General features: G+C 37.3%; 1 protein-coding gene across 3 annotated transcripts in view; it reads left to right on the forward strand.

Moving 5' to 3' along the window:
- Window positions 1–11,255, forward strand: part of LOC105486334 (solute carrier family 9 member B1) — a 122,634-nt gene extending 111,379 nt beyond the window's left edge. For all 3 annotated transcript variants that reach the window (XM_011749184.3, XM_071093235.1, XM_071093234.1), the window contains exons 8-12: window positions 801–907; window positions 1,752–1,901; window positions 5,713–5,821; window positions 6,710–6,846; window positions 11,018–11,255. In XM_011749184.3, coding sequence (XP_011747486.2) covers window positions 801–907; window positions 1,752–1,901; window positions 5,713–5,821; window positions 6,710–6,846; window positions 11,018–11,221 — 707 coding nt within the window. In that variant the 3' untranslated portion in view covers window positions 11,222–11,255. The remainder of the gene's footprint in view (window positions 1–800; window positions 908–1,751; window positions 1,902–5,712; window positions 5,822–6,709; window positions 6,847–11,017) is intronic.
- The last annotated feature ends 13,166 nt before the right edge of the window (window positions 11,256–24,421 follow it).

Consider the following 24,421-nt stretch of genomic DNA (forward strand, 5'->3'; position numbering starts at 1 on the left):
AAATCTTAATTGACCCTTGAATGTTTCTAGGACTGACCCTGGAGCAAAAATTTTTATGTTGTTATTACGTTTTCTTTTTATGCTAAAATCATTTCTTTTTCATATAGTATATCAAAGAAGAATTGTTAATATAGCCCTTACCAGCCATGTGCTAAGTGCCACAGGTGTTTTGGTCTCTCTCCATTCTTGTACCTCACTTGGTCTTTTTTTTTTTTTCTTTTGGAGGCATAGTCTCCCTCTTTCACCCAGGCTGGAGTGTGGTGGCATGATCTCAGCTTACTGCAACCTCTGCCTCCCGGGTTCAAGTGATTCTCCTCCCTCAGCCTCCTGAGTACCTGGGACCACAGGTGTGCGCCACCATGCCCAGCTAATTTTTGTATGTTTAGTAGAGATGAGGTTTCATCATGTTGGTCAGACTGGTCTTGAACTCCTGACCTCAAGTAATCCACCTTCAGCCTCCCAAAGTGCTGGGATTACAGGCATGAGCCACTGCGCCCAGACTACCTCACTCTGTCTTTTAAGTTGGCTGTGTAAGTGGGGGAGCATCTTGTGGCTCGTTAAGTCTTTGTTTTCTGGCCTATTTATATAATGGACATTTCTGAGTTGTGTGTATATATTAAATTATTTGAGAGTATATATTTAATGGACTAAATAGATCTACATGTTTAAAGACCATTTTCATATATTTGTTCTGTACAATGCTTACCTTTCTTCATGAACCACCTAGATTTGCTTTTCTGATGTGTAGTATATATGAAAATATTTCTTTGTGAATTTTTTTTTATTGTGTGCCCCTACAGGTGGTATAGTTAATAACGCCATAGCCTCTATAAAGAGCGTATCTATTAGTCTGCTGGCAGGAATTGTTTTGGGATTTTTTGTTCGATATTTTCCAAGTGAAGACCAGGTATATACAAAATCTATTTTATGGAAGTATAGTGTTAGACATTTTTTTCAAAATATTAAACTTTAGTAAGATCCATGAAACTTGATACTTAATTCTATTTCTCTAAAACTAGCCTCCAATGCCTGCTCTGTACTTGAAACTGAGCACAGCAGTGATTGATACAGGTCCATGGCTTTGATTAAAGTCTCTGCTTCCTGATTTGGCAAATAAGGAATATAAAAATATATGCTTAATGCAGAGTATCCCTCTGAATTATACTTTCCCTTTCTCTACTAAATTGCCTACTGATATTTGATAATTTCCCCCAAATTTTCCCTTAAATATTTTAAGGGGAGATAGGTTCCCATTAATTTCTGCATATTTTCTGACTTAAATTCACTCCTACTCTCCTTTGACAAAGGCAACACTCTTAAACTTAGCCATTTCCTGCCTTAAATGAAAATATGCCATTATTTTTATATTTCTATAATTTCTATCCAAATTTAGCTGTAACATATTGGCCAAAGAGACACTCAAATATTTTTTAAGAATTCATTGGATATGTTATATGAAACTGGAGATTGTATGGGTCTCTTTTCTTCTTCACTTAAAGTAATATTTTAACCATTTTACTGATATTAGTATCAGAGATATGGCAGAAAATGAAACGTTACTAATTGTTAATTTTGTTACTTGGTAGTAAGTCTCCTAAAATTTATAGTGAGAAAGAATATCAAAATTTTAGACATTTAATATAATGTTTAAAGACATAATATCAAAAGGTCAAAAATATATAATAGATAATGTCAAATCTTGTATTATATATTTAATGTAAACTAATTTCTAAATATCTATCTAATTCTAGAAAAAACTTGCATTGAAGAGAGGATTCCTTATTTTGACTATGTGTGTTTCTGCTGTCTTAGGCAGCCAACGTATAGGTTTACATGGAACTGGAGGATTATTCACCCTAGTGTTGAGTTTCATTGCAGGGACAAAATGGTCCCAAGAAAAGGTGAATATTTTTAATACGCTGTATTTTAAAAGCTAAAACAACTGAATTTTTTACTATATTTAGGAAATCCCCTCATTCTGGTTGGAAAATGTTCCAAAAGGTTTTCTGTCCTCAAGAAAGTGTATGAATCACTCAAGGAAATAAAACATTTAGGAAAAGCACCTGAAAATATACTAATATGGAATCAGAAGTTGAGTTATCACATCAGGCTTCTCTTTTTGCTAAGAGTTATGTAATATTATTATATTACTTTTATGAATGTAATTATTTTATTCATTGAAATTTTAATTATACAATTAATCCATGAAAAATGTTTGTAAAAGGCCAGGCATGGTGGCTCATGCCTGTAATCCCAGAACTTTGGAAGGTTGAGGCAGACAGATCACCTGAGGTCAGGAGTTTGAGACCAGTGTGGTCAACATGGTGAAACCCCATCTCTACTAAAAATACAAAAATTAGCCGGGCGTGGTGGTGTGGTGGTGGGCACCTGTAATCCCAGCTACTCAGGAGGCTGAGGCAGGAGAATCACCTGAACCCAGGAGGCGGAGGTTGCAGTGGGCCGAGATCATGCCATTGAACTGCAACCTAGGCAACAAATGCAAAACTCCATCACAAAAAAATAAATAAATAATAAACAAATAAATAAAAATAGAAATGCTTGTAAAATAATAAAACATAGAATAAAATGTAAAAGATTTCTTTATTCCCCACCACTCTCAAATATCAAACCCCCTTACACTTTTAGGTAACCAGTATTCTATTTATAGACATTGAGATCGTTTCCACTTTTTGTTATTTACAAACAGTGCTGTCGTAAACAGTGTTGTTCATGTCTTTTTTTGAGATGCAGTTTCAATCTTGTCACCTAGGCTGGAGTGCAGTAGCATAATCTCGGCTCACTGCAACCTCTGCCTCCTGGATTCAAGTGATTTTTCTGCTTCAGCCTGCGTAGTAGCTGGGATTACAGGCATGCATCACCACACCCAGCAAATTTTTGTATTTTTAAGAGAGACAGGGTTTCACCATGTTGGCCAGGCTGGTCTTGAACTCCTGACCTCAGGTGATACTCCTGCCTCAGACTCCCAAAGTGTTGGAATTACAGGTACATCTACTGGGATAGAGTCCTATAAATGATCTTTTTTTATTATTTTTTTTTTTTTTAGAGACAGAGTCTCTCTATGTTGCCCAGGCTGGTCTCAAAATCCTGGGCTCAAGGGATCCTCCCAACTTGACATTGCAAAGTGCTAGGATTACATGCATGAGCTACCACACCTGGCTGGAAATGATGTATATTTTATTTTGATGGACACTGCTAAATTATCCCTTCAAAAGATTTTGGTTATTTACATTCTGCCAACAGTTCACAAAAATATCTAATGTCTTAACTCATCAACAGCACTTGATATTATTACTAGTTCTATTCTTTCTACTATTAGATGACCTCATCATTCAGTTCTTATAGTTTCTTACAATTATGTGATGTCATTATTCTTTATTTACATTTCTCTGATTAGTAGTATAGTAAACTTCTCTTCATATATTCTTTTTAAAATACCTATGATCTTCTTTGACCATTTTTATTGGGTTATTTATTTTTTTTGTTTCTAATTTATAGTTTCTAGTAGTGTTAGGGCTACAGATCCTTTGTTATGTATATATTGCATATAATTTTTGCTTATCTTCAACTTTGTTTATGGTGTCTTGTGTATGGAAGTAAAATTTCCTATGACCAAACCTATTGGTTTTTCCTTTTTTGGTTTTGGATTCTGCATCTCATTTAAGAAGGACTTTCTCACTGAAGGTTATAACATATAAACATTACAAAGATATACTATTTTGTATATTATCATTTAATATTTTGGTAGTTTTTGATTGTTTAATTTGTTTCTTCATTTAGTCTTTTAATCTATCTGGAATTTATCTTTGTGAATGCTGTGAGGTAAGGAGATATATATATACATGTGTGTATCTTACAAACTATATATATTTATACACACATACAGTTTGTAAGTTAACTGAACAGAGATAGAATTACATCATGCGCGATGTGTGTGTGTGTGTATATATACACACACATAAATATACATATATATTCAGACACACATATATACTTGCATGTGATGAATATGTACATACAGATATATGCACATAAACTAGACGGTCATTTTTTGCCAAATTGTTTGTTTATTGACCAATTCATTAATAGTTCAGTTTTTTAACATGAACTAAATTCTCCCATATATATTAATTCTGAAGTCTATTTAATCCTACTTCTCTATTTCTATGCCAACACCACTGTTTTAAATCACTGCAGTTTTATGTGTCAAAATCTAATATAGATTATACTTCTTTTTAAAGTATTTTTTGGCTGTTCCTACACATATTCTTTCTTAGATAAATTTTAGAATCAGCTTGAGAAGTTCCCTAACCAAAAATCATAGTGGCATTTTGTTTAGTATTCTTATATAATCATAATTATAAAAGAAATGAAATGAATGAAATGCAAATCAATAAATAAAATTAAAACTACAAGAATTGTTTTAAATGATAAAAGAAACACAACTAAAATAAGTTTTAAAGATTAAAAGTAACAAAAAGGATAGTTATGCTGTAAAGAATACTAACACTGTTTTTCTTTGTTTTTCTTTTTTTTAACCATAGTTTAATAAGTGGGAATCAGAAAACGCAGTCTTAAGGGAAATAGTTTTGAAGATAGTTTATGCCTCAAGGAAGAGACACCAAAGTTCTTACGTATCTTCTGTTTAAAAAAAAAAAATGTTAAACCCAGACTGAGACTGAAATCTCTTCATCCAAATTCCTGAAGAAGAGCCAGAATACTGTAGGCCAATAGGGCCTTTCCTGTAACCTTTTAATTGGGGAAGTAGCACTGGGAGGCATTCGTTTCCAGAAAGGGAAGCTGGGTAGGCAACTAAATGAGAATCTAATATATGTTTTGGTTTTGTTTTAAGGAAAAAGTAACTAAAGTATTCAACATGGGTTCTTTGGAAGCAGGCCTCGCAGACTTCCAAATTGTTTTTCCTAGTAGTATATGCTATATCAGGATTCACTTTAATGGGATTGAGTTCCAGGATGGTTGTTAGTGGAGGGCTTCCCAACCCCCTTCTGAGAACCCAAATGTTTGCATGAACTGGGTATGTTCTCATCAGGCATGATGTAGTTCTATCTCTGTTCGGCTAACTTACAGACAAAATCTGGAACTCATACTAAACATGGCTAGAACCCTAAGGATATCATTTATTTTGTGACAAAATGGCCAAATAGTATTATTTTATTGCTTTGTGAGTTTCTTTTAATCAAATTCTACCGAAGTGCTTGAGTAAAACTATCAAAGTGCTCAGTTTTTATTAATTAAGTTTAACATTTTTATTAAAATAAAATGTCTTAAGTTTATTAAATGTTAAGTGACTTTAGGCCAGGCATGGTGGCTCATGCCTATAATGCCAGTGCTTTGGGAGGCCACAGCCAGAGATCGCTTGAGGACAGGAGTTCCAGACCATCCTGGGCAACATAGCAAGACCCCATCTCTACAAACAATTTAAAAATTAGCCCGGCATGATGATACACACCTGTAGCTCTACTTGGGAGGCTGAGGTGAGAGGATCACTTGAGCCCAGGAGTTCAAGGCTACAGTGTGCTATGATTATGCCACTACACTCCAGCCTGGGCAACACAGCAAGACCCCATCTCTAAAATACTTAAAAGTGAAAAAAAAAAAGGGGGGGAGACTTTTAAGTTTCTGAAATGTATTTATGTGCCAAAATAATTATAAATGTATTTCTCTTTTCTATAGATGAAAGTCCAAAAGATTATTACAAATGTATGGGATATTTTTCAACCACTTCTTTTTGGTTTAGTTGGAGCAGAAGTATCTGTTTCATTGCTTGAATCAAATACTATTGGTAAGAATAATTAGAACACAAAAATATATGAAATTCAAAAATATTTAAGAAAATTATAAATACTCATTTTTATTTACAATATATCTTTGAATGACTACAAGGACCTTCTTCAGAAACACATGTTGATACAGTGTCATATTTTCATATTGCTCTTCCTTTACACTGTGTGCTCTGTTTTCTTTTTAAACCAAGGACAGCCCTGAATATCTTCCCTGAGTTATCTGAGGAAATAAATATAAGATTTCTTTCCTGAGGGAAAATATTTGATACGATCAGCACTTTTTGAATACTTTCATTTAAAAGTATTGGCTGGGTGTGGTAGCTCATGCCTGTTATCTCAGCCCTTTGGGAGGCCAAAGCAGGCAGATTTCTTGAGGTTAGGAGTTCGAGACCTGCCTGGCTAACATGGGGAAACTCCCTCTCTCCTAAAAATACAAAAATTAGCCCAGTGTGGTAGTGCACACCTATAATCCCAGCTACTCAGGAGGCTGAGGCAGGAGAATCATTTGAACCCGGGAGTCGGAAGTTGCAGTGAGCTGAGATTGTACCACTGCACTCCAGCCTGGGTGACAAAGCAAGAATCCTTCTCAGAAAATAAATTATTATTAATAAAAATAAAAGTATTCAAAAAAGGTCTATTAGTTCAAAATTGTATAAATGTCATCTGTCTTATTTTTCATGGTACCTCCATCATCAGATAATCTCTTGCACTTTACAGAGAATCCTCAATTGTATTCATTTTTTATAATCATTGATTTTATGTAAAAAACACATGAAGAGACAATAGCCTTAAAATGCTTTCAAAAGTTTTAGAAATCATATTCCTGAGCATAAAGAGCACTTTTTCACAAATATTTTGTTATTTATGTTTGTTTTCATCTGTTGTAGGCATATTTGTTGCCACTCTGAGTTTGGCATTATGTGTTCGAATTTTAGTCACATATACATTGATGTGCTTTGCTGGTTTTAGTTTTAAGGAGAAAATATTTATTGCTTTAGCATGGATGCCCAAAGCTACAGTACAGGTAAGAACATATTAAGCCTATTGCTTAATGCTTTCATTTTGATGCTTTTAAAATTTTAAATGAAAAATGTTACTCCAGTCACAAAATATGAGCTATTATCCTTACTTTTTAAATGTTTGAATGTAACCAGTCCCAACTACTCAAGAGTCTGAGACAGGAGAAGCACTTGAACCCAGGAGGCAGAGGTTGCAGTGAGCTGAGATGGCACCACTGTACTCCAGTCTGGGTGACAGAGCAAGACTGAATCTCAAAAAAATAAACAAATAAATAAACAAAAACAAACAAAGAAACTTAATGTTACTTTCTTCTCTTTTTATTTTCATTTTGAGACCAGTTCTCACTCTGTCACCCAGACTGGAGTGCAGTGGTGTGATCACGGCTCACTGCAGCCTCAACCTCCTAGGCTCAAACAATCTTCCCACATCAGCCTCCTGAGTAGCTAGGATCACAGACAACTGCCACCACACCCAACTGTGTTTCTTCTGATTTTTTTTTTTTTTTTTTTTTTTTTGGAGACAGAATCTCACTCTGTTGCCCAGGCTGGAGTGCAGTGGCATGATCTTGGCTCACTGCAACTTCTGCCTCCCAGGTTCAAGTGATTGTCCTGCCTCAGCCTCCTGAGTAGCTGGAATTACAGGTACACACCACCACACCCAGCTAATTTTTTTATTTTTAGTAGAGATGGGGTCTCACCATGTTGGCCAGGCTAGTCTCAAACTCCTGACTTCAAGTGATCCACCCACCTCAGCCTCCCACAGAGCTGGGATTACAGGCGTGAGCTACTGCACCTGACCATTTTTTCTGCTTTTTTGTAGAGAGGAGGTCTTGCTATGTTGCCCAGGCTGGTCTTGAACCCCTAGGTTCAAGTGATCCTCCTGCCTCAGCCTCCTGAAGTTCTGGGATTACAAGCATAACCCACTGGGCCCAGCCAATGTAACCTTTTTAAATCTCAGTTTTAAAAGCAATTCTTTTGAAATTAAAAAGTATTCTTTCAATAAGTACTTCCTAAGTTTATGAAAATATGTTTTGTATTTTCCTAAAATATATAATAAGAGTATATCTGAAAATTGGAGTTTTTATATTTTACTGAATATAACAAAGCTAAATGTTGCAATTTTAAAAAGCAGAGACAGGCCAGGCATGGTGGCTCATGCCTGTAACCCTAGCACTTCGGGAGGCTGAGGCGGACAGATCACTTGAGCTCAGGAGTTCAAGACCAGCCTGGGCAACATGGTGAAACCCTATCTCTACAAAAAATACAAAAAAATTAGTCAGGGGTGGTGGCACGCACCTGTAGTCCCAACTACTTGGGAGTTGAGGCAGGAGGACTGCTTGAACTCGGGAGGTTGAGGCTGCAGTGAGCTGAGGTCACACCACTTCACTCCAACTTGGGTGACAAAGTGAGACCCTGTCACAAAAAAAAAAGTAAAGTAAAATAGAGACACATCGACTTTTTAAAAAATACTTTCCCTACCTTTGCCACTCACTCCATCACACAAATGCACATATGCACATATATTGTTTTTAATTACACATTTATTTGTATAACTATTTGGTTAACGGCTAAATCCCTGCCCCCGCCCCCTTGATAGACTATGTAAGGAGAGGGACAGTGTCTGGTTGTTGCAGTTGTTTTTCATTATTTCTCCCTGGCACTTAACACAGTGCCTGACACACAGGAGGCAAATATGTATTGCATGCCTGCAAGAATGAGTGAACGGAAAGGGAAACCTTGTAATTTTGCCCTCTTATTCGAGGATATTCTCCTCCTACTGAAATATATTGCTACTTATTGTTAGACTATTTAACTTGGCAGCATAATATACCTTAATTTCCTGTGGTTCTTAGTTGTTATTCCAAAACAGAAGCTCCTAAATTTTCATGCAGAAAAGCCTCTATTATCATGTTAGAAAAGCAGGTTCATAGGGCCAGACTACCTGTTTTGAATACCATGTTATTTGCCCATACCTCGGGAAAATTATTTTCTAATCTCTCTGTCCTTCAGTGTTCTCATCTTACAATGAAGTCTATGACTAGATCTATTTCTTAGTAGTGTTGTCAGGATTCAATGAGATAATCCATGTAAAGTGCTTAGCCCTCTCTCTGGCATATGGTGGTGCTCAGTTAACAATGTTGTTATTTTATCTTACGTTCAAGTAATATAAATAATAATAACTTTTTTATTTTTAATGTCTACTGTAGGGCATAATAAATCTACAAAAGGAGTATCTATGCATCCTTCTGTTCTCTCTCCTTCCAAAAACACTCTCGCAATTTTGTTTTATTATTTCATCATTTTCATAAAGCAGGGAAAAAAGAAAAGCAGGTATGAGGAAAGAGACCACTCACTCAAGTCCTGCAGTATTATTCTGCTTCTGCCTATTCCTGTCTGCTGGCTCTAGGCTAGCTTCTACACAAAGAATATCAAGCTGGTTCCAGGAACTGGCAAGATATAAAAAATTAATTATTTATACAAGTAGAGTCACAACAGCAGTAATAGAAAACGATAATGTCACAAGTAAGATCAACAAATATTTTAAATTTCAATTTTGAATTATTTTCACTTTTATCCTCTTCCACTGTTCTCTGCTGCTAAAATAAAATTGGCTAAGGTTCAGCTCTTTCTCTTGTTCCTCAGTTTCGAGTTACTGATAAAAATTAGAGTGGAAAAATAGAAGCTATTAGGAGAGTAAATAAATAATTTAGTTTACAAATGTAAGATCAGCTTGGCAATTGGATTCTTTTAAAGAAATAATATTCAATTTCAGTCACTAGGAGGAAATCATTTATCATCTAATCATAGTTCTCACATAATAAGGTTGTCACGAGAATTAAATGAGTTAATAAATGGAAAGATTTAAGAATGATACCTGCCATATGATGAATGCCATATAACTATATAAATATTATTTCTAGTTTCACCATTATCATCATCATCTCTTAAAAGTCAATGGGTTTGGTTTTTGTTTTTTGTTTTTTCTGTTGGCAGTTCTTTTATGTTCAAATCCTCTTCTAAACTGTAAAATTCTTTCAAGTTGGTTTTCTGCATGATTATCTTTTTCTCCCTAGCATCCTCCAGCACACTGGCTCATGTTCAGTACATTAAAAGTTATGATATAAAAATGATACCATTTTAAATTATTGATCTAGAATACAGAAATTGATTTTAAATTGAGGGGTTCTTTTGCCATAATGTTCCATATCAGAGGTAATGTTTCTACCATTATGTTGTTACTTTGCAACTCCATAGAAAATATGTTATATATTGGTATTTAATTCCCCAAAATTTTAGGGCAATTTCATGCCTAGATGGTTAAACACAAAGAAGGAGGGTTAGCAAGAAATTTGCTTTATGTTATTAAAAATAATGTGGTAGAAGGTAACTAGGGAAAAAAACTTGTGGCCCAGTAAAGTCATTCTAAAACAATAACTTCAAAGGAACTCATTCTCTGACCTGGCAGGGGATGAGGACTGAGGGAGAAAGAAACTTACTACTATCTGAATACCTACTATGTGCCAGGTGTTCTTTGCATTCTCATATTTAATTTTCACAACCGTCCAGTAAGATAAGTATTTTGTTCTTCATTTTACAACTAAGTAAGTAGAAGTTTAGAGAGTGTGAGTCATTTGTAAGTTCACTAGCCTCGTTGCGGCAAAAATAGAATTCAAACCCAGTTTGCTAGATTCCAACCCTGCTGTCAATTCTACTATAACACAGTGCCCCCTGAATAGGGAGAACAATGAGAAGAAGGGCAAGAGATCCTACAGACCCATAAGAAACCTTAATATTTTATGTTGTCTTGTTGTCACCAAGAACCACTGGTACATGGTACAGGCAACTAAGCAAAACTGGTTTCATTAGAAATCCTGGTGTTATTAGGGTAACATGAACACTCAAAAGAGATATTTGAATAGAGGAACACTGAGAGGACAAGAGTGCAAAATCAGCCCAAAAATGTTTGCCTGCTGATTTGTCACTATTGTACTCTTCCTCCACATATATTTGCTAGGAAGAACATAGAACTGATGAGTAAGTTATGAAAATTACTGAGTACTTTTTTTTTCTAATAGTCTAGTACTAGATTTTGTTTATTTTAAGAGAGCCATTTACATTATATATTAACTCCATTTAACATTTTTCTTTATGCCCCATTTTTACCCCTAAATGCAGGCTGTGTTAGGTCCTCTGGTTCTAGAAACAGCAAGAGTCTCCGCACCCCACTTGGAACCATATTCGAAGGATGTGATGACAGTAGCATTTTTAGCCATCTTGATCACAGCTCCAAATGGAGCTCTACTTATGGGCATTCTGGGGCCTAAATTGCTTAGACGCCATTATGATCCAAGCAAAATAAAACTGCAATTGTCAACATAAACATATAGAGCATCATTAAAAAGTTTACCTGTCATCATCTGCCTGCTTCTTTTAATGATTTATTTCACATGACAAAAGAATTTTAAAGTAGAAATATGTGGGGACTGTACAGAGAATCCAGGATTTAGTAAATATGTGATTTCAGTACAGGGCTTTTCTTGGATTTTTTACTCCAAAGTTAATTTAATAAAAATAATATTAAATGGAATGCTCTCTTGGTATTTACACACTGTAAGAACAAATTAAATCTGTAAATACCCTAGGAAAGTTTAAAGTAATCCCTCAGGCTGAATTTTATATCATAACAAAAACTGAACTTAATATTAAGTTAAACAAACTTAATGGCAGAAAGAAAAAACTTTGAATATTGAACTTGGTAAGATAGCCTAAGTTTCCAAATAGGAGGAGTAGAACTCCCCATGATGTCCAGTAATTCAGTTAAAAAGATCACCACAAAAAGAAAAAAAAAAAAGGAATAAAACACATCAACTTAAAATGAGTTAACTAAATAGATTTTAAATTCTAGTTTTGGTGACTACCTGAATAAATAATATGTTAAGTAATACAACCAAGTTACTCTTTCCCTACTTCTGCCATGCCCTTAAAATGAAAGTCTGGTTTAGCAGTTTTTAGATGAAACACTATCTATATTTTTATTTGTAGAAATAAAATTAAATCACAAATGGAAATAAACTGTATTTTTTCAATTAGTATTTTAAAATCTAGGCATAAAAGGCAGCCTCCAAAAATGAAAGATTTGGAGACTACTGTCATGTGGCAGTTTCTTCTCCTTAGTAATATAGAATTACCTTTTAATTCTGGCTGATTAAATCTGCCATGTTAATGTAGAACCCATCACAAGCAAAGTGAGTTTTAATTAACTCAAGACTCTTTATTTTAAAGTTATAAGAGTCATATAAAGTTAAAAGAGTCATTCTCAAATGGCCTGATTGAATGGCATCTTAGAAATTGTTTAGACTTCTTTGGCAAAACCTCAATGCAAGGACTGAATATTACTTTCGTTCCCTTTTTTTCCTCTTCTCCACAAGCAAGCTATTAAAATACCACAGAATATGAAATTTACACATAAATTTGCCAAGTGAAACAATTAAAATTTAAGGCAATCGAAACTATGTGTTATTCCATTAAGACTAAGGGCTTTCACAGAATATATCCCCAAAACTGCCAAAAGTTCTAAAACCCTCTGGAAAATAACTCTTTGAAAATACACTCTGGGAAAATAACTCTGGGTAAAGATAAAATAGCTACTGTTTTAGTGACATTTTCTCCTTGTAGTTTTACAACAAAGTACAGACTCCATTTTCAAATATTGTAATTCTAGTACTCAAATTCTAAAAATTTAAACTGTGCCAGTGTTTTGACTACTATTTAAATCATGAGGGCATCTCATTGTCACTTATAAGAAAATAAAAATATGGGCAGGGCGCTGTGGCTCATGCCTGTAATCACAGCACTTTGGGAGGCCGAGGCGGGCGGATCACAAGGCCAGGAGTTCGAGACCAACCTGACCAACATGGTGAAACCCTGTCTCTACTAAAAACACAAAAATTTGTCAGGTGTGGTGGCACGCACCTGGAATCCCAGCTACTCAGAAGGCTGAGGCAGGAAATAGCTTGAACCCAGGAGGCCGAGGTTTCTGTGAGCTGAGATCACACCACTGCACTCCAGCCTGAGAGACAGAACAAGACTCTGTCTCAAAAATATATATATGTATATATTTATATTTACAAGATAGTATTTTACATTCACTAGAGGATTAGATTTCAAAGTAGAAAGTTTATTTTAATAAAAGAGATACAAGAAATCATTTTCAAAATGAGGAATTGTGTTTTTGATTAGGAGGAAAATTGTTGTACCTATTCTTTTTATTCTTTATATAATTTTCTCTAAGTGTCTGTGATACATGTTTATTATACTGAAATAGTCTCCCCTTTAAGGTAATGTTGCAGATGTTGTTATTTATTTGAAATTTTAAGTTTTTTATTTATAAAAAGTTTTCATAAAAATTTACTAATATAATTTAAAAATTACAACCAGTTAATCATGTGTATGATATTAGTGTTTATAGTATTTAAACAAATAAGGCTAGGCGCGGTGGCTCACACCATCCCAGCACTTTGGGAAGCCAAGGCGGGTGGATCATGACGTCAGGAGAGGGACACCATCCTGGCGAACATGGTGAAACCCTGTCTCTACTAAAAATGCAAAAAATTAGCCAGGCATGGTGGCACACACCTGTAGTCCCAGCTACTCAGGAGGCTGAAGCAGGAGAATCACTTGAACCTGGGAGGCAGAGGTTGCAGTGAGCCAAGATCACGCCACTGCACTCCAACCTGGGTGACAGAGCCAGACTCCGTCTCAAAAAAATAAACTAAACTAAACTAAAAAAAACAAATAAATACAATATTATTGTTTTTTATAAACTTTTTGTGTCTTTGCCTTTTTTTTTTTTTTTTGAGATGGAGTCTCACTCTGTCACCCAGGCTGGAGTGCAATGGCACGATCTTGGCTCACTGCAACCTCTGACTCACTGCAACCTCTGCCTACCAGGTTCAAGTGATTCTCCTGCCTCAGCCTCCTGAGTAGCTGGGATTACAGGCGCCCCCCACCACGCCCAGATAATTTTTGTATTTTTATTAGAGATGAGGTTTCACCAGGTTGGCCAGGTTGGTCTCGAACTCCTGACCTCAGGTGATCCAGCCGCCTCAGCCTCCCAAAGTGCTAGGGTTACAGGCATGAGCCACTGCGCCTGGCCTGTCTTTGCCTATTTTTTCACTGTTTAAGGAATTGTTATTAAAGCAAAATTTTATAATCCAAATTACCTTTCCTTGCTCAGTTATCAATTCTGTTACTTAAAACAGAAGTGACATTATGAGCTATTCCACACTAAAGAATTACAAAATTGAAGGAATGCTTTACATTTCTATACTTTGCTGAAAATTCTTTATCCCAGAGTCTGAAAAGCATTACAGTGTTTTAATATTTTATTTTGGGGGGATTTTTTGTTTTCAAATCAATAAGTAATCTAGGACTGTCATTGCATTTGTTAGATCTGACATTTGCTTGGTATGTAAGGTTCAAAGTTTCCTTTTTAAATTGACTTTATACTTCACAAATTTTTTCCATAGTATTTAAGGTTTTCGATATTGAGATACTTTTCTTCAGTGAAGCACAAGTTTCTTTCTGTGGTCCCTGATCAGTTTTAAACAACTGGAACACCAGTGGCACTCTTAACTGCTTTCTGGGCAGCCTGTTTAGCTTGGTGGTCTTGTAGTACAGCTATACCTTTGTCAGCCTTAGCACAGAGAGGCTCTGGAGATTCAAGCATACGAAGAAGTTCTGAATTACCAATCTCCAACAACATGCCAATGATTTTGCCAGCACAACTAGGGCATGGCTTGAAGAAGAGGAAACAGCCATTCACTCGTTTGCTTTTGCTTTTGAGGAGGAGCAGATGCCATCATGGAAGTCAAAGGTTACTGACCTTGTACATGAACAGCAGGCTGCTGCATGGTACCTTGGGGCTGTACAAGAAAATGCCATTGAGGATTGTGAACTTCCATAGCATATTTATACTGTGAAATGGTGCAAACAGCAGGAGTATCTGTAGTAGCAGTAGCGGCAACTGCAGGATGTGCTCCTATTGTCTGTGTTGATGTGTTGTAACAGCTGTGTTGACATGATCATGGAAGCTGTGAAGAAGCTGGTCTCATACGACTAAATGCAGTGATCTAGGAGTGGCTGGGCATATTTGTCAATGGATGAGGTCTGGCACCCTGAACAATTTAGGGAGGATTTTATCTTAGTTGAGCAGTTTGGCTAGGAGAATACTTAGCAGCAGGAATCTCAGTCTGTGGGACAATTGCCATGAAGTAGATTGAAGAAAGTGCTGGCTGATAGGGGATGATTCCCAGGTTGAGCACAGTTTTTACACTTGCCACTCTTTGCACATACTGTACTGGTTAATCAGCTGAGCCTGGGGCTCTTCATTGCTCTTCTTCCCATTGAGTTAATACTACATACAATGGCTCAGTGCCCACAATTCTACCATTAATTTCTAAAAGTGCTTTAGTTGCTTCCTCTGGAGAGGAGAAACATAACACAAATCAAACCCTTTGTTGTGACTACCATCCTTCATAACCTTTGCATTAGTGATTGTACCAAGTGGAGAAAGTTCTTTCCAGAGACATTCATCAATACCATCAAGATTTTTTGCATAAATGTCAACACCTTGTTATCTGGTGATCCTACACTGTTTGAGCTTTTCAAATTTGCACACAAGTTCCATCTGCCATTCTACTTCTTTCTGAGCCTGACCAACATCAATTTGTTTTCCATTGAGCTTCTTTCTGTTCATCTCATCTGCGCATCTTTATGCCTCTCAAAGCTGACAAATCCAAAACCTTTGGGTTTTCCACTTTCATTAACCACTACTTTCACACTTAAGACAGATCCCAACTTGCCAAAGAGATCTTTAAGGCACTTACCATCCATATGTCTTCTCCAAAAATCTTCCTGTAAACATTGGTGAACTTTTTAACTCTGAGTTCTGTTTCTCATTGTTTACAAGACTTAATCCAACAAAGACTTTGCTATCATTTAGAAGCATCCATTTCATTTTGTAATAGACCTTTCAGCTGCTTCTGTGTCTCAAAATGTACAATGCCATCACCGTTGAAACCATTTTCACCACAAAGCACCTAATGTGAAAGTGATAGAGACAGGAGGCAGCCACGGGTCCCCCGGTAAAACCCCACCTTCAAGACTAAAACAGCCTGAAGGCTGATAAACTGGACTGCAGGTGCTGGATGAAGCCGCCCTTGCCCCGCTGATTCTGAATGATGCCCACCTGCGCACTGGGATTACGGGGTGGAGCCTCGGGAAGTTTGTGCGGTGTGCTGTGGAGAGGAGTCTGGCCACTCCTGTACCTATGTAGTGACCTGGGATTTAATCTATGAGGGGAGGAACCCACTAGCAGGACTTTCTCTCTTTGCTGAGAGTTATTTTTCCTTTTTCCTTTCTACCCCATAAATTCCGTTCCCCCTCACCCTTCAAGTGTTTGCATGCCTTTTCCTGGTCGTATGACAAGAACCGGGTTTTTTCTACAACAACAAGATGTTACCAAAAGCAGCAGATACATCGTGCAATGCTTTATAATCAATAGATTTGTCCAATTTTTTTATGAATATGTTGCTCACTCCATTTTTGCGAAGTGATAGATCATGCTGAGACCATTTAGTGTGTATTGGCTAGTCTTTTATAACATCAAAATTCATTCCACATCCTGCGTTTCCCAAAGAGCGCCGGTAATCTGGTTCCTGTAGCCCGGGATGGAGAGGACCTGCCAGCAGGCTTGGTCACGTGCGGTGCGAGGACAAGGGATGGCGGGGGCGCTGGGCTCACCTCCACACCCGTCTGCCGGTAGGGCCACAGGCTGCGACCTTTCGGTGAAAGGAGAGTAAGGGCTAGGGCGGAAGCCTGAGCCAGCGCAGAGACAAAATCACCTAGAATCCAAAACTACTCCACGGCGGAGGAACTGCGGCCCGCAGCGGGCTGGGACGAGGGTGGCGGTGTAGGGTCCAGGGTCCAGGCCTCGGGATCCTGTTCCTTCTTGAAGCTGCTTCGGAGCTGCGAGGGGGCGGGTGGGTAGCTCTCGGCTGCCTCACCGGGTTATCTTCTACAAGAAGAAAAGGAAAATGTCTCTGGCAGTGAAGACAAGGATTTTTTTGTAAAGTGTTTTGCAGGGGTGGCGGGTGTTAAAACAGAAACCTTTTCTTTTCTTTTTTAAGTTTTTTTCACGGGATTTTTTCGGGAGAATGGATTTTTCAAGATAATGAATATGTGCTGATCCTGGAGAACACACTCCACATTCTCAGCACTAACCGCCTGGAAGAAGGGACCCGTTAATGTTGAATTGTACCTTCTTTCGTGGCCTCATTTTTTCCCTTTTAATTATGAAACATTGGAGCCTACAGAAAGGTAGAAAAAATGGGCACCCACATAACCACCACCTAAATCCAATTAATTGTTAATATTTTGTCAGGTTTTCTTTATGTAATTTTTCAATTTGAATTAAAAGTAAATTATAGGCATCATGCTAATTTGCCTCTGTATACTTAAGCCTGACTATTCAAAAACTAAAGCCATTTTCTTGCATAACCACAATTCCCTTACCCTTTCACACCAACTTATCAGTAATTCCTTAAAATTATTCAACTCCCAAATACTTTCAAATATAAACAGTCATGCCCCATGTAAAACATTTTGGTCAACTAGTCGACCATCTACACTGTGGTGGTCTCATAAGATTAAAATGGAGCATATATAGAAACTTGGTAAATGGGATATAGCCCTTGAAATTGGCATTGCAGATCAAGTAGAGGAAACGATTGATATTCAGTAGTGGTGCTGGAACATTTGATTTTCCTTATAAAAAATACATAAGTGAAAGTATACAGGGCCGGGTGTGGTGATTCAGGCCTGTAATCCCAGCACTTTGGGAGGCCAAGGTGGGTGAATCATCTGAGATCAGGAGTTTGAGACCAGCCTGGTCAACACGGTGAAACCCCGTCTCTACTGAAAATATAAAAATTAGCCTGGTGCAGTGGCGGGTGCCTGTAATCCCAGCTACTTGGAGGCTGAGGCCAGAGAATCACTTGAACCTGAGAGGCAGAGGTTGCAGTGAGCCAAGACCGTGCCATTAATTCCAGTCTGGGTGACAAGAGTGAAACTCCATCTCAAAAAAAAAAAAAAAAAAAAAAAATTAGCTGGGCCTGGTGGTGGGTGCCTGTAATCCCAGCTACTCAGGAGGCGGAGGCACGAGAATTGCTTGAACCTGGGAGGCTGAGGTTGCAATGAGCTGAGATCTTACCCCATCCTGGGTGACACAGTGAGACTCTGTCTCAAAAATATACATATATATATACCATCTAGGTTTGCATAATTACACCCTATGATTCACATTTTCTTAATTGTTCCCCAATTATAGCAATTTGTAAAAGCCCGGATCCAGTCGAGAACTGGACACTACATTTTGGTTTTGTTTGTCTCTTATTTTGTAATCCAGTACAATTTCTCCATACTCAAGCCCTTGCTAAATGGCATTGACTTTTTTATTTTATTTTATTTTTTTGAGACAGAGTCTTGCCCTGTCACGGGGCTGGAGTGCGGTGGTGCAATCTCGGCTCACTGCAACCTCCGCCTCCTGGGTTCAAACGATTCTCTTGCCTCACCTCCCGAGTAGCTGGGATTACAGACGTGTGCCACCATGCCCGGCTAATTTTTTGTATTTTTAGTAGAGATGAGGTTTCACTGTGTTAGCCAGAATGGTCTCGATCTCCTGACCTCATGATCCGCCCTCCTCAGCCTCCCAAAGTGCTGGGATTACAGGCGTGAGTCACCGCGCCCAGTCGGTATTGACATTTTAAAGGAACCATGCTAGTTGTCACGTAGAATATCTCACATTCTGAATTTGTGGGACTGTTCATGATTTCATTTAGTTTATCTATCCCCTCAATTTTCTGAAATTTGAAGTTAAATTTAAGGACTTGGTTACATTCAGGTTAAAGTTTTTTGGCCAGAATCATTCGAAGGTGATGTCGTATACTTCCAATAGCAGCACATGGGAAGTTTATGTCTGGTGGTCCCACTGCCAGTGATGCTAATTTTCATTCCTAAATTAAGGTGGTGATTGCCAGATGTCTATATTGTAATGGTATATTTTCCTCTGTAATTAGCCAGTGATCTCTGAGGTTAAACCTTGGTACCACATGAATAATCATTCTTCATCAGGTTTCTCAAAATTAGTAGACTTTGTTTTTAGAGCAATTTTAGGTTTACAGAAACAAATGAGCAGAAAGTACACAGAGTTCCCATGTACCACTACCTTCCCATCCCGCTCCCCACTCAAACCCTACCTCTGCACGCAATTTCCCTTATTATTAACACCACGTATTAATGTGGTACATTGGTTCCAATTGATACGTATTGGTACATTATTATAACTGAGGTCCATAGTTTACATTAGCATTCACTCTTTGTGTTGTATAGTTCTGTGAATTTTGACAACTGTATAATGACATATATCCACCAGTATCATACAGAATAGTTTCATCACCATAAAAATCCCCTGTGTTCCACCTATGTATCCCTCTCTTACTCTCCTCAAATTGCTGAAAACCGCTGATGTTTCTACATTATAGTATTGCCTTTTCCAGACTGTCATACACTTAGAACCATACTATACATAGCCTTCTCATGCTAGCTTCTTTTACTTAGCAATATATATTTAAGTATTCTCCATGTATTTTCTTACCTTAATACCGGATTTCTTAGTACTGTATAATATTCCCTTGCCTGGATATAGCACAGTTTGTGTAGCCATTAATCTACTGAAGGACATCTTGGTTGCTTCCAAGTTTTAGCAGTTGTGAATACAACTGTTATAAACATCCATGCTCAGGTTTTTAAGGTTTTAACAAACTGTCACTGGCAGTTTCTGTTTTTCCTGACTTTTCAAGCCCATGGGCTATCTCCCAGTGCTGTTTGTTTTAATGTTCTGCAGAGTACTTAAGCATTACAGAATATAGAAGCTGGAAGATACTTGGCAGTCATTTAGTCCCTCATGTTCTAGATGAGAAAACTGAAGCCCTGATACCTTGTTATTTGTGCAGTGCCCCAATATGAGTGTCAAATCCACCTCTCCCAGTTGTTTTCTGTTCAAATAACCCTGTGAACTTCAGTGACCCTCACTGACCACATTGTCATTATTCACCAATAGTTCCCCAATAGATCCACTCTACATCAGCTCATTTCAAATGTTCTTTTCCTTTCATGCACATACAATATAGTACTTAAAATTCTGTTGACAACAATCAATATGAATTCAAATTAAGTTATTGCCCCAGGGATGTGACTTCTACTACACAGTTCCTTTTGGCCTGAGGGCAATTCCTAGGGAGTGAACTTAGTCATGTGCCCTCAACAGACAGCACTCTAAGGAAGCTGGGGAATGAGTGTCTCCATTCTGAAGGGAGTCCTGGACTACATACCACAGAACACACTACTCTGTCCATCCCTCGTGTCATTTGGATCCATGACTTCATATAACTTCTCTCCATCTAGGAACAGCTCCTCCAGGATTTTGCTTGGTTTCTTTTGCTGAGGAAACCTGAAAGTAACATTCACGGAGTGAACAATAGCTCCTTGGCTCTTCAACTGGTCTTTCACCCTAAACTGATCATCTCCCTTTCCTACTATACAGGTACTATCGGGTTTACATTCTTACACTCAGCTAGCACCTCCACTGGTCTAGGTCATTTACCTGGTAATAGGAGAGGGGGGTCTAGTAGCCATGGCTACTAGACTTTTCCATTTAAATTGAGCAATCAAAATTTAGTAAGAGACTACTTAAACATCACTTGGCTGCCAAACACATTCCTGTCTCCTTCTGTTGTGTAACAGCATTGAATTGCAGAGATAAGAAGCAAAAATTTCCCAAGTGAATCCCTGGGGGTGACGGTAAATAGTGCTACTCTTTCTTCAATCCATGGTCCTCTTTCTATTAGCGACATGGGACCATATAATGATTATTGATCTAGGATATATGCTTGTATCGCATCCCTGCAGCTTCAAAGGGCTACTGGAGGCTGTTACATCACTGCATCAGTTTGACAGCTTCTAGTTTTTGTGATTTCATGATTTGTAATAGGATCACTAAATTGTATTTTCCTGTGTCCACCACTGCAACTACAGTGCTATAAAGTACATTCCCTTTATACAGTGCTATAAAATACAATGCAAGGATGTGCAGGATTCCATATTAGAGGATTAAACATTCTGTCAGCCATTGGATAATGGTGCTGGTTGAGGCCGTGTAAGTAGGAAAGATAAATCCATACTCAGAATAAGTGTCGGTTCCAGCCAAGATGAATCACTACCATTCCTGTGATGGAAAGAATTCAATGTATTCAGCTTGCCACCTTGTGGCTACTTGGTGTCCTTGAGGAATGATGCTATCTTGAGGCCTCAGTGTTGCTCTGTCTTGATGACAAGCTTGACATTCAGAACAACAGTAGCTAGATAAGACTTAGTCAGTGGAGACTCTGCTGTTTGGGCCTCTGCATAGCCTCCATCCTTGTCACTACATTTATTCACCAATTGTGCCAGTACTGAGCTGGCCAATGGAAGAGGTTGGCTAACATCATCCAGCTGAGTCGCTTTTCTCCTTGGTTGTTGATAGATACCTCCTGTAGGTGTTAACATGGGAAACAAAGATCTTCATACTTTTTGTACATTCCCATAAGTCCATCCATATGCCCTTTTCTCAGATATCTTTTTCTCCAGTCTTCCAAATTTTCTCCTTCCATCCCCCTGACCTGTAGCCAAGCCATTTGACCATGAGTCAGTACATTCTTACTTTGAGTCTCTTCTGTTTCCATGCAAAGTGAATGACAAGGTGCATAGTGCAAAGTTCTGCCAACTGAAATAATTTATTTTTTTTATTTTTTTTTATTTTTTGAGACAGAGTCTCACTCTGTCACCAGGCTGGAGTACAGTGGCACGATCTCGGCTCACTGCAAGCTCTGCCTCCTGGATTCACACCATTCTCCTGCCTAAGCCTCCCGAGTAGCTGGAACTACAGGCACCCGCCACCACACCCGGCTAATTTTTTTTGTATTTTTTAGTAGAGACGGGGTTTCACCATGTTAGCCAGAATGCTGTTAATCTCCTGACCTTGTGATCCGCCCACCTCCGCCTCCCAAAGTGCTGGGAGTACAGGTGTGAGCCACTGTGCCCAGCCAAGAATTTATTTTTGAGTTGAATTTTTAAATATTAAAACTTTTTAAATATGCAAACAAAAATCGTATATATTTGTAGTGTACAACCTGATGTTTTGAAATATGGATACGTTGTGAAATGGCTAAATCAAGCTAATTAATACATGTATTACCTCACATACTTATCATTTCTTTTATGGTGAGAACACTAAAAATCTACTGTCCTAGCAATTTTCAAGTATGCAATACATTGTTATTAACTGTAGTCACCATGTTGTACAAAGGTCTCTTGAACTTGTTCTTCCTGCTTATCTTAATTTTTGTATCCTTTGACCAACATCTCCCCAGTTCTACCCTCCTCCCCTAGCCCCTAATAACCATTATTTTGTTTTCTGCTACTATGTGTTTGACTTTTTTAGATTCCACATATAAGTGAGATCACATGGCATTTGTTTCTCTGTGCCTGGCTTATTTCACTTAATATAATGTCCTCCAGTTTCATCCACGTTATTACAAAGGACAGGATTTCCTTCTTTAAGGTTGAACAGTATTTCATTGTGTATCTATACACCACATTTTCTTAAACTATTCATCTGTTAAAGGATACTTAGGTTGATTCCATATCTTGTCTATTATGAATAATGTTGCAATGAACATGAGGTACAGATTTTTCTTTGACATATTCAATCATTTTCTTTGGGTACTAGGATTGCTGGATCATATGGTAGTTTTATTTTTAATTTTCTGAGAAACCTCCATATTATTTTTCATAATGGCTGTACTAATTAACATTCCCGCCAACAGTATACAAAGGCTCCCTTTTCTCCACATCCTCGCCAACACATGTTATCTTTTGTCTTTTTCATAGTAGCCATTCTAAAAGGGATGACTCATTGTGGTTTTGATTTGCCTTTCCCTGATGACTGGTGATGTTGGTTATTTTTTCATATTCCTGTTGGCCATTTGTATGTCTTCTTTGGAAAAATGTTTATTTTATTCGGGTACTTTGCCCTTTTGTTAATCAGGTTATATGTTTTCGTGCTATTGAGTTGTATGAATTCTTTATATATTCTGGATATTAATCCTTTATCAGATGTATGGTTTGCAAATATTTTCTCCCTTTTTGTAGGCTCTTTACTCTGTTGATTGTTCCCTTTGCTCACCACAGCTCTTTAGTTTGATATAATCCCATTTGTCTAGTTTTGCTTTTGTTGCCTGTGCTTTTGGGGTCATATCCAGAAAATCATTGCCCAGACCAGTCTCATGGAGCTTTTCCTGTATGTTTTCTTCTAGTAGTTTTATGGTTTCAGGTTTTATATTTAAGTCTTTAGTCCATTTGCATTATTTTGTTGTATATGGTGTGAGATAAGGGTCTAATTTCATTTCTCTGCATGTGGAATTCTCCCAACACCATTTATTGAAAAGATTGTCCTTTCCCCATTGTGTGTTCTTGGCGTATTTACTGAAAATCAATTGGCCATAAATGTGGATGTATTTTGAGGCTCTCTATTCTGTTCCATTGGTCTATTAGTCTGTTTGTATGCCAATATCATGTTATATTTTTGATTACTATAGCATCATAGTATATTTTGAAACTGGATAATGTGATGCCTCCTACTTTGTTCTTTTTTCTCAAGATTTGCTATTTGGTTTTTTTTTTTTTTTTTTTTTTGTGGTTTCACATGAATTTGGAGACTTTTTTCTGTTTATGAAAAAAAATCATCAGAATTTTGATAGAGATTACACTGAGTCTGTAGATCATTTTGGGTACTAAGAACATTTTAACAATATGAATTCTTCAAATCCATGAACATGGGATATATTTCCATTTATTTGTGTCTTCTTCAATTTCTTTCACCAATGGTTTATAGTTTTGAGTGTACAGGTCTTTCACCTCCTTGGTTAAATTAATTCCTAATTATTTTTGTAGCTATTATAAATGGAATTGTTTTCTTGATTTCTTTTTCAGATAGTTCATTGTTAGTATATACAGACACTACTGGTTTTTTTATGTTGATTTTGCATCCTGCAACTTTACTGAATTAATTTATTAGTTCCAACAGTTTTTTTTGGTGGACTCTTTAGGGTTTTCTACATTTAAGATCATGTTGTCTGCAGAGACAATTTCACTTCTTCCTTTCTGACTTTAATGCCTTTTATTTCTTCTTCTTGCCTAATTGCTCTGGCTAGAACTTGAACAGAAGTGGTGAAAATGGGCATCCATCTTGTTTCTGATCTTAGAGAAAAAGCTTTCAACTTTTTATCGTTCAGTATGATGTTAGCTGTGGGCCTGTCATATATGCCTTTATTGTGTTATGTGGACATTGATACTTAATTTGTTGAAAGTTTTTATCACAGAAAGACGTTGAATTTTGTCAATTGCTTTCTCTGCATCCATGGA

Source organism: Macaca nemestrina, chromosome 3, assembly GCF_043159975.1.
Source record: "Macaca nemestrina isolate mMacNem1 chromosome 3, mMacNem.hap1, whole genome shotgun sequence".
Taxonomy (NCBI): domain Eukaryota; kingdom Metazoa; phylum Chordata; class Mammalia; order Primates; family Cercopithecidae; genus Macaca; species Macaca nemestrina.